Source organism: Psittacula echo (assembly GCF_963264785.1).
Source record: "Psittacula echo genome assembly, chromosome: 28".
Lineage (NCBI taxonomy): Eukaryota > Metazoa > Chordata > Aves > Psittaciformes > Psittacidae > Psittacula > Psittacula echo.
This window is the reverse complement of record NC_137763.1, coordinates 1,597,677-1,614,090: the sequence shown is the minus strand read 5'-3', so window position 1 is coordinate 1,614,090 and position 16,414 is coordinate 1,597,677. Positions and strand designations below refer to the sequence as shown.

Here is a 16,414-nt window from a genome sequence, read left to right as displayed (position 1 = left end):
CCGTGCGCTGATTGGCCGCTGCCACTCTCCCGCCTTCTCCTGATTGGCTCCTCCCGGTGCTCCCTCCCCTCTCCCGCCCCCGATGACGTCATTCACCCGCGCCGTGATTGGAGGATGCGCTGCCACGCCCCTCCCCCCCTTCTGATTGGCTCCGGAGATTGCGGGAACGGGGCGGGGGCGGGGCTTATGGGATCCTGGAGGACCCCCATTGGGCTGCCCCAGAGGCTCATGGGACACTGGAGGACCCCCATAGGCACTCATGGGATCCTGGAGGATCCCCATTGGGCTGCCCCAGAGGCTCATGGGACACTGGAGGACCCCCATGGGCGATCATGGGACACTGGAGGACCCTCATTGGGCTGCCCCAGAGGCTCATGGGACACTGGAGGACCCCCATAGGCACTCGTGGGACATTGGAGGATCCCCATTGGGCTGCCCCAGAGGCTCATGGGATGCTGGTGGACCCCCATAGACCCTCATTGGACACTGGAGGACCCCCATTGGGCTGCCCCAGAGGCTCATGGGACACTGGAGGACCCCCATAGGCACTCATGGGATCCTGGAGGATCCCAATTGGGCTGCCCCAGAGGCTCATGGGACACTGGCGGACCCCCATAGGCACTCATGGGATCCTGGAGGACCCCCATTGGGCTGCCCCAGAGGCTCATGGGACACTGGAGGACCCCCATAGGCACTCATGGGACATTGGAGGACCCCCATTGGGCTGCCCCAGAGGCTCATGGGATGCTGGAGGACCCCCATAGGCACTCATGGGACATTGGAGGACCCCCATTGGGCTGCCCCAGAGGCTCATGGGATGCTGGAGGACCCCCATAGGCACTCATGGGACATTGGAGGACCCCCATTGGGCTGCCCCAAAGTCTCATGGGACACTGGAGGACCCCCATAGGCGTTCATGGGACACTGGAGGACCCCCATTGGGCTGCCCCAAAGTCTCATGGGACACTGGAGGACCCCCATAGGCACTCATGGGATCCTGGAGGACCCCCATTGGGCTGCCCCAGAGGCTCATGGGACGCTGGTGGACCCCCATAGGCGTTCATGTGACATTGGAGGACCCACATTGGGCTGCCCCAGAGGCTCATGGGACACTGGAGGACCCCCATAGGCGTTCATGTGACATTGGAGGATCCCCATTGGGCTGCCCCAGAGGCTCATGGGACACTGGAGGACCCCCATAGGCGTTCATGGGACACTGGAGGACCCCCATTGGGCTGCCCCAGAGGCTCATGGGACACTGGCGGACCCCCATAGGCACTCATGGGATCCTGGAGGACCCCCATTGGGCTGCCCCAGAGGCTCATGGGACGCTGGTGGACCCCCATAGACCCTCATTGGACACTGGAGGACCCCCATTGGGCTGCCCCAGAGGCTCATGGGACACTGGAGGACCCCCATAGGCACTCATGGGATCCTGGAGGACCCCCATTGGGCTGCCCCAGAGGCTCATGGGACGCTGGTGGACCCCCATAGACCCTCATTGGACACTGGAGGACCCCCATTGGGCTGCCCCAGAGGCTCATGGGACACTGGAGGACCCCCATAGGCACTCGTGGGACATTGGAGGACCCCCATTGGGCTGCCCCAGAGGCTCATGGGACACTGGAGAACCCCCATAGACCCTCATTGGACACTGGAGGACCCCATGGTGCCGCTGCTGAGGCTCATGGGATCTTGGAGGACCCCCGTTGGGCTGCCCCAGAGGCTCATGGGACACTGGAGGACCCCCATAGGCACTAATGGGACACTGGAGGATCCCCATTGGGCTGCCCCAGAGGCTCATGGGACACTGGAGGCCTGCGAGCTCTTTATTGGCCGCTCTAGGCGGGCGCCACGGAGGAGTTGGAGACCGAGGAGACCTCGGTGCGGGACGTGGAGACCTCGGAGCCGTCGTCCACTTTCTTGCCGAAGAGCTGCAGGATGCAGTTCCGGAACTGCGGGCACGGCAGCGTCAGCGCCCGCGCAGCCGCATCCAGCCCCCGGCCCTGCCCCACTCCGGGCCCCATCGCCATCGTCTCCATGGCCCGTTTCCATCTCCCTTGCCCCAGCTCTGCTCCCACCTCCCATCTCCATCGCCCGTCTCCATCAGCCCCATCACCTGGACCATCCCCATCACCTCCATCCCCATCACCTCCATCTCCATCACCTCCATCCCCATCACCTCCATCTCCCATCCCCATCCCCTCCATCTCCCATCCCCATCCCCTCCATCTCCCATCCCCATCACCTCCATCTCCCATCCCCATCCCCTCCATCTCCCATCCCCATCACCTCCATCTCCCATCTCCATCCCCTCCATCTCCCATCCCCATCCCCTCCATCTCCCATCCCCATCCCCTCCATCTCCCATCCCCATCACCTCCATCTCCCATCTCCATCCCCTCCATCTCCCATCCCCATCCCCTCCATCTCCCATCCCCATCCCCTCCATCTCCCATCCCCATCACCTCCATCTCCCATCTCCATCCCCTCCATCTCCCATCCCCATCCCCTCCATCTCCCATCTCCATCCCCTCCATCTCCCATCCCCATCCCCTCCATCTCCCATCCCCATCCCCTCCATCTCCCATCCCCATCCCCTCCATCTCCCATCCCCATCCCCTCCATCTCCCATCCCCATCCCCTCCATCTCCCATCCCCATCCCCTCCATCTCCCATCCCCATCCCCTCCATCTCCCATCCCCATCCCCTCCATCTCCCATCCCCATCACCTCCATCTCCCATCTCCATCCCCTCCATCTCCCATCCCCATCCCCTCCATCTCCCATCCCCATCCCCTCCATCTCCCATCCCCATCACCTCCATCTCCCATCTCCATCCCCTCCATCTCCCATCCCCATCCCCTCCATCTCCCATCCCCATCACCTCCATCTCCCATCCCCATCACCTCCATCTCCCATCTCCATCCCCTCCATCTCCCATCCCCATCCCCTCCATCTCCCATCCCCATCCCCTCCATCTCCCATCCCCATCCCCTCCATCTCCCATCCCCATCCCCTCCATCCCCATCCCCTCCATCTCCCATTCCCATCCCCTCCATCTCCCATCCCCATCCCCTCCATCTCCCATCCCCATCCCCTCCATCTCCCATCCCCATCCCCTCCATCTCCCATCCCCATCCCCTCCATCTCCCATCCCAATCACCTCCATCTCCCATCCCCATCCCCTCCATCTCCCATCCCCATCCCCTCCATCTCCCATCTCCATCCCCTCCATCTCCCATCCCCATCCCCTCCATCTCCCATCCCCATCCCCTCCACCTCCCATCCCCATCCCCTCCACCTCCCATCCCCATCCCCTCCATCTCCCATCCCCATCACCTCCATCTCCCATCCCCATCCCCTCCATCTCCCATCTCCATCACCTCCATCTCCCATCCCCATCCCCTCCATCTCCCATCTCCATCCCCTCCATCTCCCATCTCCATCCCCTCCATCTCCCATCCCCATCACCTCCATCTCCCATCCCCATCCCCTCCATCTCCCATCCCCATCCCCTCCATCTCCCATCCCCATCCCCTCCATCTCCCATCCCCATCCCCTCCATCTCCCATCCCCATCCCCTCCATCTCCCATCCCCATCCCCTCCATCTCCCATCCCCATCCCCTCCATCTCCCATCCCCATCCCCTCCATCTCCCATCCCCATCCCCTCCACCTCCCACCTCCGTATCACTTGTCCCACGTCCCATCCCGCCCCCACCTGTCTGTTCATGAACACGTAGATGATGGGGTTGTAGATGGTGGCGCTCTTGGCGAAGTAGGCGGGGAGGGCGGCGGCGAGCGGGTGGAAGGCGTAGCCGGGGTTGGCGGCGGCGAAGCAGGCGAAGATGGTGTAGGGCCCCCAGCAGAAGCAATAGGCCAGGATCATCACCACCACCATGCGCGAGACCTCGCGCTCCGCCTTCTGCGTCGACTCCGACTCCTTCTGCTGCGCCGCCACCTGCGGGGGCAGCCGGCGCTAGGGGGCGCGCTCGCGATCCCGGGGGGGGGGGGGGGGGGGGGGGCGCTCTCTAGGGGGCGCTATGGGTCTCTGTGGTAACTGTGAGGGTCGCTGTGTCTCTACGGTCCGGATGTGGCTCTAGGGGGCGCTATGGGTCTCTAGGGGGCGCTATGGGTCTCTATGGGTGCTATGGGTCTCTATGGGTCGCTATGGGTCGCTGTGGGTCACTCACGGCGCGGATGGCCAGCCACACTATGGGTCTCTATGGGTCTCTATGGGTCTCTATGGGTCGCTATGGGTCACTCACGGCGCGGATGGCCAGCCACACTATGGGTCTCTATGGGTGCTATGGGTCACTGTGGGTCACTCACGGCGCGGATGGCCAGCCACACTATGGGTCTCTATGGGTGCTATGGGTCGCTATGGGTCGCTATGGGTCGCTGTGGGTCACTCACGGCGCGGATGGCCAGCCACACTATGGGTCTCTATGGGTGCTATGGGTCGCTATGGGTCGCTATGGGTCACTCACGGCACGGATGGCCAGCCACACTATGGGTCTCTATGGGTGCTATGGGTCGCTATGGGTCGCTGTGGGTCACTCACGGCGCGGATGGCCAGCAACACTATGGGTCTCTATGGGTGCTATGGGTCTCTATGGGTCGCTATGGGTCGCTGTGGGTCACTCACGGCGCGGATGGCCAGCCACACTATGGGTCTCTATGGGTGCTATGGGTCTCTATGGGTTGCTATGGGTCACTGTGGGTCACTCACGGCGCGGATGGCCAGCCACACTATGGGTCTCTATGGGTGCTATGGGTCGCTATGGGTCGCTATGGGTCGCTGTGGGTCACTCACGGCGCGGATGGCCAGCCAGACTATGGGTCTCTATGGGTGCTATGGGTCGCTATGGGTCGCTATGGGTCGCTGTGGGTCACTCACGGCGCGGATGGCCAGCCACACTATGGGTCTCTATGGGTGCTATGGGTCTCTATGGGTCGCTATGGGTCGCTGTGGGTCACTCACGGCGCGGATGGCCAGCCAGACTTGCAGGTAGCAGAGGATGATGATGGAGAGCGGGAGGAAGCAGCAGGTCACCATCAGCACCACCATGTAGGACTGCACGCCCGGGTCCGAGCTGCCGCTGAACACGTCGGGGCCGCACGAGGTCTTCAGCCCATGGGGCCAGTACCTGCAGCCACCCCCAAGTGCTATGGGTCGCTATGGGTCACGCTATGGGTCACTAGGGGTCAAACTAGGGGTCGCTGTGGGTCGCTATGGGTCACTATGGGTCACTATGGGTCAAACTATGGGTCTTTATGGGTACACTATGGGTCGCTATGGGTCACACTATGGGTCTCTATGGGTCACACTATGGGTCTCTATGGGTACACTATGGGTCGCTATGGGTCACAGTATGGGTCGCTGTGGGTCACACTATGGGTCCCTATGGGTACACTATGGGTCTCTATGGGTACACTATGGGTCTCTATGGGTACACTATGGGTCGCTGTGGGTCACCCTATGGGTCCCTATGGGTACACCATGGGTCTCTATGGTTACACTATGGGTCCCTATGGGTCACACTATGGGTCGCTATGGGTCACACTATGGGTCCCTATGGGTCACACTATGGGTTGCTGTGGGTACACCATGAGTCCTTATGGGTCACACTATGGGTCCCTATGGGTACACCATGGGTCTCTATGGGTACATTATGGGTCCCTATGGGTCACACTATGGGTCGCTATGGGTCACACTATGGGTCGCTGTGGGTCACACTATGGGTCTCTATGGGTACACTATGGGTCGCTATGGGTCACAGTATGGGTCGCTGTGGGTCACACTATGGGTCCCTATGGGTACACTATGGGTCTCTATGGGTACACTATGGGTCTCTATGGGTACACTATGGGTCGCTGTGGGTCACCCTATGGGTCCCTATGGGTACACCATGGGTCTCTATGGTTACACTATGGGTCCCTATGGGTCACACTATGGGTCGCTATGGGTCACACTATGGGTCCCTATGGGTCACACTATGGGTTGCTGTGGGTACACCATGAGTCCTTATGGGTCACACTATGGGTCCCTATGGGTACACCATGGGTCTCTATGGGTACATTATGGGTCCCTATGGGTCACACTATGGGTCGCTGTGGGTCACACTATGGGTCCCTATGGGTCACACTATGGGTCCCTATGGGTAAACTATGGGTTGCTATGGGTCACACTATGGGTCTCTATGGGTACACCATGGGTCCCTATGGTTCACACTATGGGTCTCTATGGGTCACACTATGGGTCCCTATGGGTCACACTATGGGTCCCTATGGGTACACTATGGGTCGCTATGGGTCACACTATGGGTCGCTATGGGTCACACTATGGGTGTCTATGGGTACACTATGGGTTGCTATGGGTCACACTATGGGTCTCTATGGGTACACCATGGGTCCCTATGGTTCACACTATGGGTCTCTATGGGTACACCATGGGTCCCTATGATTCACACTATGGGTCTCTATGGGTCACACTATGGGTCTCTATGGGTACACTATGGGTCGCTATGGGTCACACTATGGGTCGCTGTGGGTCACACTATGGGTCCCTATGGGTCACACTATGGGTTGCTATGGGTACACCATGGGTCCCTATGGGTCACACTATGGGTCTCTATGGGTACACTATGGGTCTCTATGGGTACACTATGGGTCGCTGTGGGTCACACTATGGGTCGCTGTGGGTCACACTATGGGTCGCTATGGGTCACACTATGGGTCCCTATGGGTCACACTATGGGCCGCTATGGGTACACCATGGGTCCCTATGGGTCACACTATGGGTCCCTATGGGTCACACTATGGATCTCTATGGGTACACTATGGGTCCCTATGGGTCACACTATGGGTCTCTATGGGTCACACTATGGGTCCCTATGGGTCACACTATGGGTCGCTGTGGGTCACACTATGGGTCGCTGTGGGTCACACTATGGGTCCCTATGGGTCACACTATGGGTCGCTATGGGTCACACTATGGGTCCCTATGGGTACACCATGGGTCCCTATGGGTCGCCGTGGGTCAGCCCCACCTGCTCCAGCCGAAGATGGGCGGCGCGGTCCAGGCGCAGCTCCAGATCCAGGAGAAGAGGATCCCGGCCACCGCCAGCTTCCCATCGAACTTGATGTTCCCGAAGGGTTTGCACACCACGAACCAGCGCTCCCAGGAGATGATGGCCAAGGACCAGAGCGCCGTGATCCCTGCGCGGCGAGGCCGGGACGGCGGAGGGCAGAGGGGGAGCAGAGGGAGAGCAGAGAGAGAGCAGGGAGAGAGCAGGGAGAGAGCAGGGAGAGACCAGGGAGAGACCAGGGAGAGACCAGGGAGAGAGCAGGGAGAGACCAGAGAGAGACCAGAGAGAGACCAGGGAGAGACCAGGGAGAGACCAGGGAGAGATCAGAGAGAGACCAGAGAGAGAGCAGGGAGAGACCAGGGAGAGAGCAGGGAGAGACCAGGGAGAGAGCAGGGAGAGACCAGGGAGAGACCAGGGAGAGATCAGAGAGAGACCAGAGAGAGACCAGGGAGAGACCAGAGAGAGACCAGGGAGAGACCAGAGAGAGACCAGAGAGAGACCAGGGAGAGAGCAGAGAGAGACCAGGGAGAGAGCAGGGAGAGACCAGGGAGAGAGCAGGGAGAGAGCAGAGAGAGACCAGGGAGAGAGCAGGGAGAGACCAGGGAGAGAGCAGAGAGAGACCAGGGAGAGAGCAGGGAGAGAGCAGGGAGAGACCAGGGAGAGACCAGAGAGAGACCAGGGAGAGAGCAGGGAGAGACCAGGGAGAGACCAGAGAGAGACCAGAGAGAGACCAGGGAGAGACCAGGGAGAGAGCAGGGAGAGAGCAGGGAGAGAGGAGAGAGAGAGCAGGGAGAGACCAGGGAGAGACCAGGGAGAGACCAGGGAGAGACCAGAGAGAGACCAGGGAGAGAGGAGAGAGAGACCAGGGAGAGACCAGAGAGAGACCAGAGAGAGACCAGGGAGAGACCAGGGAGAGACCAGGGAGAGAGCAGGGAGAGACCAGGGAGAGAGCAGGGAGAGACCAGAGAGAGACCAGGGAGAGAGCAGGGAGAGAGCAGGGAGAGAGCAGGGAGAGAGCAGGGAGAGAGGAGAGAGAGAGCAGGGAGAGACCAGGGAGAGACCAGGGAGAGACCAGGGAGAGACCAGAGAGAGACCAGGGAGAGAGGAGAGAGAGACCAGGGAGAGACCAGGGAGAGACCAGGGAGAGACCAGGGAGAGACCAGGGAGAGAGCAGGGAGAGAGCAGGGAGAGAGGAGAGAGAGACCAGGGAGAGACCAGGGAGAGACCAGGGAGAGACCAGGGAGAGAGCAGGGAGAGAGCAGAGAGAGACCAGAGAGAGACCAGAGAGAGACCAGAGAGAGAGCAGGGAGAGACCAGGGAGAGACCAGGGAGAGAGCAGAGAGAGACCAGAGAGAGAGCAGGGAGAGAGCAGGGAGAGAGGAGAGAGAGAGCAGGGAGAGACCAGGGAGAGACCAGGGAGAGACCAGGGAGAGACCAGGGAGAGAGGAGAGAGAGACCAGGGAGAGACCAGGGAGAGACCAGGGAGAGACCAGGGAGAGACCAGGGAGAGAGCAGGGAGAGAGCAGGGAGAGAGCAGAGAGAGACCAGAGAGAGACCAGAGAGAGACCAGAGAGAGACCAGGGAGAGACCAGGGAGAGACCAGGGAGAGAGCAGGGAGAGAGCAGAGAGAGACCAGAGAGAGACCAGAGAGAGAGCAGGGAGAGACCAGGGAGAGACCAGAGAGAGAGCAGGGAGAGACCAGGGAGAGAGCAGGGAGAGACCAGAGAGAGACCAGGGAGAGACCAGAGAGAGAGCAGGGAGAGACCAGGGAGAGACCAGGGAGAGACCAGGGAGAGACCAGGGAGAGAGCAGGGAGAGACCAGGGAGAGACCAGGGAGAGACCAGGGAGAGACCAGAGAGAGACCAGGGAGAGAGCAGAGAGAGACCAGGGAGAGACCAGGGAGAGACCAGGGAGAGACCAGAGAGAGAGCAGAGAGAGACCAGGGAGAGACCAGGGAGAGACCAGAGAGAGACCAGAGAGAGACCAGGGAGAGACCAGGGAGAGAGCAGGGAGAGACCAGGGAGAGAGCAGGGAGAGACCAGAGAGAGACCAGGGAGAGACCAGAGAGAGACCAGAGAGAGACCAGGGAGAGACCAGGGAGAGACCAGGGAGAGACCAGGGAGAGACCAGAGAGAGACCAGAGAGAGACCAGGGAGAGACCAGAGAGAGACCAGAGAGAGACCAGAGAGAGACCAGGGAGAGACCAGGGAGAGACCAGAGAGAGACCAGGGAGAGACCAGGGAGAGACCAGAGAGAGAGCAGGGAGAGACCAGGGAGAGACCAGGGAGAGACCAGAGAGAGAGCAGGGAGAGACCAGGGAGAGACCAGAGAGAGACCAGAGAGAGACCAGAGAGAGATCAGGGAGAGACCAGGGAGAGACCAGGGAGAGACCAGAGAGAGACCAGGGAGAGACCAGGGAGAGACCAGGGAGAGAGCAGGGAGAGACCAGAGAGAGACCAGGGAGAGACCAGGGAGAGACCAGGGAGAGACCAGAGAGAGAGCAGAGAGAGACCAGGGAGAGACCAGGGAGAGAGCAGGGAGAGACCAGAGAGAGACCAGAGAGAGACCAGGGAGAGACCAGGGAGAGACCAGAGAGAGACCAGAGAGAGACCAGAGAGAGACCAGGGAGAGACCAGGGAGAGACCAGAGAGAGACCAGGGAGAGACCAGGGAGAGACCAGAGAGAGACCAGAGAGAGACCAGAGAGAGACCAGAGAGAGACCAGGGAGAGACCAGGGAGAGACCAGGGAGAGACCAGGGAGAGACCAGAGAGAGACCAGAGAGAGACCAGAGAGAGACCAGAGAGAGACCAGGGAGAGACCAGGGAGAGACCAGAGAGAGACCAGGGAGAGACCAGGGAGAGACCAGAGAGAGAGCAGGGAGAGACCAGGGAGAGACCAGGGAGAGACCAGAGAGAGAGCAGGGAGAGACCAGGGAGAGACCAGAGAGAGACCAGAGAGAGACCAGAGAGAGATCAGGGAGAGACCAGGGAGAGACCAGGGAGAGACCAGAGAGAGACCAGGGAGAGACCAGGGAGAGACCAGGGAGAGAGCAGGGAGAGACCAGAGAGAGACCAGGGAGAGACCAGGGAGAGACCAGGGAGAGACCAGAGAGAGAGCAGAGAGAGACCAGGGAGAGACCAGGGAGAGAGCAGGGAGAGACCAGAGAGAGACCAGAGAGAGACCAGGGAGAGACCAGGGAGAGACCAGGGAGAGACCAGAGAGAGACCAGAGAGAGACCAGAGAGAGACCAGAGAGAGACCAGGGAGAGACCAGGGAGAGACCAGAGAGAGACCAGGGAGAGACCAGGGAGAGACCAGAGAGACTCAGCCCCATTGCTCAGCCTCACATCCCCCATCCCCCCCATTGCCCACCCCCATTCCCCCCCCACTGCCCCCCCCCATTCCCCCCCCATTCCCCCCCCACTGCCCCCCCCCCTTGCCCCCCCCCTTGCCCCCCCCCCCCCCCCCCGGCTCCCCCCCCCGCCCACCGCAGGCGCTGACGGTGTAGCCCTCGATGACGCAGAGCGGGTGGCCCAGCACGAAGTAGCCGAAGATCTGGTTGACGACGCTGATGGTGCTGGCGATGAGCGTCTCGCCCAGGTCGGCCAGCGCCAGGTTCACCAGGATCCAGTTGAGGGGGTGCCGCAGCTTCTTGAAGCGCCACGTGGCCGCCAGCACCAGGCCGTTGGTGAAGAGCGAGGCCGCCACCACGAAGATCATCCAGAGCGAGGTCACGGTGTAGACCCAGCGCGGCGCGATGTGGTAGTTGGGGCCGTCGAAGGGGCCTGCGGGGCACGGCGGGGTCAGGGCCGCGCGCGCACAGGGCCCCGGCCAGACCCACGGATACAGGGACCCACGGATACAGGGACCCATGGATACAGGGACCCACGGATACAGGGACCCACGGATACAGGGACCCAGAGATACAGGGACCCACGGATACAGGGACCCAGAGATACAGGGACCCAGAGATACAGGGACCCACGGATACAGGGACCCAGAGATACAGGGACCCACGGATACAGGGACCCACGGATACAGGGACCCAGAGATACAGGGACCCACGGATACAGGGACCCAGAGATACAGGGACCCACGGATACAGGGACCCACGGATACAGGGACCCAGAGATACAGGGACCCACGGATACAGGGACCCACGGATACAGGGACCCAGAGATACAGGGACCCACGGATACAGGGACCCACGGATACAGGGACCCACAGATACAGGGACCCACGGATACAGGGACCCACGGATACAGGGACCCAGAGATACAGGGACCCACGGATACAGGGACCCACGGATACAGGGACCCAGAGATACAGGGACCCAGAGATACAGGGACCCACGGATACAGGGACCCACGGATACAGGGACCCACAGATACAGGGACCCACGGATACAGGGACCCACAGATACAGGGACCCACGGATACAGGGACCCACGGATACAGGGACCCACGGATACAGGGACCCAGAGATACAGGGACCCAGAGATACAGGGACCCACGGATACAGGGACCCACGGATACAGGGACCCACGGATACAGGGACCCAGAGATACAGGGACCCACGGATACAGGGACCCACGGATACAGGGACCCAGAGATACAGGGACCCACGGATACAGGGACCCACGGATACAGGGACCCAGAGATACAGGGACCCAGAGATACAGGGACCCACGGATACAGGGACCCACGGATACAGGGACCCAGAGATACAGGGACCCACGGATACAGGGACCCAGAGATACAGGGACCCACGGATACAGGGACCCAGAGATACAGGGACCCACGGATACAGGGACCCACGGATACAGGGACCCACGGATACAGGGACCCAGAGATACAGGGACCCACGGATACAGGGACCCACGGATACAGGGACCCAGAGATACAGGGACCCACGGATACAGGGACCCAGAGATACAGGGACCCACGGATACAGGGACCCACGGATACAGGGACCCACGGATACAGGGACCCACGGATACAGGGACCCAGAGATACAGGGACCCACGGATACAGGGACCCAGAGATACAGGGACCCACGGATACAGGGACCCACGGATACAGGGACCCATAGATACAGGGACCCACGGATACACAGGGACCCATAGATACAGGGACCCACGGATACAGGGACCCACAGATACAGGGACCCACGGATACAGGGACCCACAGATACAGGGACCCACGGATACAGGGACCCAGAGATACACACAGGGACCCATAGATACACACAGGGACCCACGGATACACAGGGACCCACGGATACAGGGACCCACGGATACAGGGACCCAGAGATACAGGGACCCACGGATACAGGGACCCATAGATACACACAGGGACCCACGGATACACAGGGACCCATAGATACACACAGGGACCCATAGATACAGGGACCCACGGATACAGGGACCCATAGATACACACAGGGACCCACAGATACACAGGGACCCACAGATACACAGGGACCCATAGATACACAGGGACCCACAGATACACAGGGACCCATAGATACACACAGGGACCCACAGATACAGGGACCCACGGATACAGGGACCCATAGATACACAGGGACCCACAGATACACAGGGACCCATAGATACACACAGGGACCCACGGATACAGGGACCCACGGATACAGGGACCCAGAGATACAGGGACCCACGGATACAGGGACCCATAGATACACACAGGGACCCACAGATACACAGGGACCCATAGATACACAGGGACCCACAGATACAGGGACCCATAGATACACAGGGACCCACAGATACACAGGGACCCATAGATACACACAGGGACCCACAGATACAGGGACCCATAGATACACACAGGGACCCATAGATACACAGGGACCCAGAGATACACACAGGGACCCATAGATACACAGGGACCCATAGATACACACACTGACCCACAGCCAGACCCATAGACACACTCACAGACCCACTCATTGACCCATAGCCAGACCCATAGCGCTGCCCCATAGACACACAGACCCACTCATTGACCCATAGCCAGACCCATAGACCCACACACAGACCCACTCATTGACCCATAGCCAGACCCATAGCGCTGCCCCATAGACCCACACACAGACCCACTCATTGACCCATAGCCAGACCCATAGCGCTGCCCCATAGACACACTCACAGACCCACTCATTGACCCATAGCCAGACCCATAGCGCTGCCCCATAGACACACACCCAGACCCACACATTGACTCATAGCCAGACTCATAGACCCACTCACAGACCCACTCATTGACCCATAGCCAGACCCATAGCGCTGCCCCATAGACACACACACAGACCCACTCATTGACCCATAGCCAGACCCATAGCGCTGCCCCATAGACACACACACAGACCCACACATTGACCCATAGCCAGACCCATAGCGCTGCCCCATAGACCCACACACAGACCCACTCATTGACCCATAGCCAGACCCATAGCGCTGCCCCATAGACACACTCACAGACCCACTCATTGACCCATAGCCAGACCCATAGCGCTGCCCCATAGACACACACACAGACCCACTCATTGACCCATAGCCAGACCCATAGATACACACAGGGACCCATAGATACACACAGTGACCCATAGCCAGACCCATAGCGCTGCCCCATAGACCCACACACAGACCCACACATTGACCCATAGCCAGACCCATAGCGCTGCCCCATAGACACACTCACAGACCCACTCATTGACCCATAGCCAGACCCATAGCGCTGCCCCATAGACACACACACAGACCCACTCATTGACCCATAGCCAGACCCATAGATACACACAGGGACCCATAGATACACACAGTGACCCATAGCCAGACCCATAGCGCTGCCCCATAGACCCACACACAGACCCACACATTGACCCATAGCCAGACCCATAGCGCTGCCCCATAGACCCACACACAGACCCACTCATTGACCCATAGCCAGACCCATAGCGCTGCCCCATAGACACACTCACAGACCCACACATTGACTCATAGCCAGACTCATAGACCCACTCACAGACCCACACATTGACCCATAGCCAGACCCACAGCGCTGCCCCATAGACCCACTCACAGACCCACACATTGACTCATAGCCAGACTCATAGACCCACTCACAGACCCACACATTGACCCATAGCCAGACCCATAGCGCTGCCCCATAGACACACTCACAGACCCACACATTGACTCATAGCCAGACTCATAGACCCACTCACAGACCCACACATTGACCCATAGCCAGACCCATAGCGCTGCCCCATAGACACACTCACAGACCCACTCATTGACCCATAGCCAGACCCATAGCGCTGCCCCATAGACACACACACAGACCCACTCATTGACCCATAGCCAGACCCATAGATACACACAGGGACCCATAGATACACACAGTGACCCATAGCCAGACCCATAGCGCTGCCCCATAGACCCACACACAGACCCACACATTGACCCATAGCCAGACCCATAGCGCTGCCCCATAGACCCACACACAGACCCACTCATTGACCCATAGCCAGACCCACAGCGCTGCCCCATAGACACACACACAGACCCACTCATTGACCCATAGCCAGACCCATAGCGCTGCCCCATAGACCCACTCACAGACCCACTCATTGACCCATAGCCAGACCCACAGCGCTGCCCCATAGACACACACACAGACCCACTCATTGACTCATAGCCAGACCCACAGCGCTGCCCCATAGACACACACACAGACCCACTCATTGACCCATAGCCAGACCCACAGCGCTGCCCCATAGACCCACACACAGACCCACTCATTGACCCATAGCCAGACCCATAGCGCTACCCCATAGACACACTCACAGACCCACACATTGACCCATAGCCAGACCCACAGCGCTGCCCCATAGACCCACTCACAGACCCACACATTGACCCATAGCCAGACCCACAGCGCTGCCCCATAGCCCCCCCGTTGCCCCCCGGACCCACCGCGGGTGTTGTTGCTGTTGGTGTAGGTGAAGACGCTGTCGCGCGTCGTCTCCTCGTCCTCGTGCCGCCGCCGCGCCGCCATCACCGCCGGCCACGCGCCCGCCATGGGGCCGCTGTGGGGCACGGGGCTGCCGCTATGGGGCTGCCGCTCTGGGGCTGCTGGGGGGCAAGGGCGCCGCCGCCGTGCGGCACAGGCTCAATGCGGGTCAATGGCACTGATGTGGGGCACGGGGCCGCTGCTATGGGGCGCAGGCCGCTCTAGGTCTCGATCCGCTATGGGGCGCAGGCCGCTGTGGGTCAGAACCCTCTATGGGTCACAGGCCGCTATCGGTTGCAATCCACTGTAGGTCACTGTCTTCTATGGGTCACGGTCCGCTACGGGGCGCAGTCCGCTCTAGGTCACAGTCTGCTATGGGGCGCAGTCCGCCGTAGGTCACTGTCTTCTATGGGTCACGGTCCGCTATAGGTCGCAATCCACTATAGATCACAGTCCGCTATGGGTCGGAACTCGCTATAGGTCACGATCCGCTATGGGTCACGATCCGCTATGGGTCTCAGCCCGCTATAGGTCTCAGCCCACTATGGGTCTCAGCCCACTATGGGTCACGATCCGCTATGGGTCTCAGCCCGCTATGGGTCACGATCCGCTATGGGTCACGATCCGCTATGGGTCTCAGCCCGCTATGGGTCACGATCCGCTATGGGTCTCAGTCCGCCGTGGGTCGCGGAGCCGCTGTGGGTCACGGTGCCGGCGCCTCTTATACCCACCCCCCGGATTACCCCCCCGCCCCCCAAGCGCTGAGCCCCCGAATTGGGCCATGTGGGGCAGAGCCCCCCCGGCCCGGCCCGGCCTCACCCCGCTTTGTGCTGATGGGATTGAGCTAATCCGGGCCCCTGCCCCCCCCCCCCCGGACCCACACTTGGGGGGCAGCGCAACAGCACCAGCGCCCCGGACCCACAGCGCGGGGCGTGAGGAGCGTCCTGCCCCATAGCGGCTGCTGGGGTCCCCTGCCCCATAACCAGGCTCTGTGACCCCCCTGCTCCATAGCGGCTGCTGGGGCCCTCCTGACCCACATATGGGGGCGATGAACCCCCCTGCCCCATAGCAGGTACCGGGGCCCTCCTGACCCACATATGGGGGTGATGAACCCCCCTGCGCCATAGGGAGGTGCCAGCCCCATAACCGCGCTCTATGACCCCCCCTGCCCCATAGGCAGGTGCCAGCCCCATAACCGCGCTCTATGACCCCCCCTGCCCCATAGGGAGGTGCCAGCCCCATAACCGTGCTCTATGACCCCCCCTGCCCCATAGGGAGGTGCCAG

The 16,414-nt window shown here is 60.7% G+C and overlaps 1 protein-coding gene across 2 annotated transcripts; it reads right to left on the bottom strand.

The window, feature by feature from the left end:
- Positions 1 to 1,840: 1,840 nt before the first annotated feature.
- Positions 1,841 to 15,810, bottom strand: LOC308230764 (red-sensitive opsin; the record flags this gene model as incomplete). 2 transcript variants are annotated; one of them, XM_080635692.1, is made up of 6 exons in its annotated part: positions 15,093 to 15,810; positions 10,582 to 10,878; positions 7,054 to 7,222; positions 4,986 to 5,151; positions 3,723 to 3,962; positions 1,841 to 2,119 (listed from the first exon to the last, which is right to left on the bottom strand). In XM_080635692.1, exons 1-6 carry the CDS (start codon positions 15,196 to 15,198, stop codon positions 1,973 to 1,975), a joined length of 1,125 nt encoding a protein of 374 aa, XP_080491818.1. In that variant the 5' UTR covers positions 15,199 to 15,810. The 2 variants fall into 2 exon arrangements, with proteins under 2 accessions (XP_080491818.1, XP_080491819.1); XM_080635693.1 differs by having other exon boundaries at positions 1,842 to 1,955.
- Positions 15,811 to 16,414: the final 604 nt, after the last annotated feature.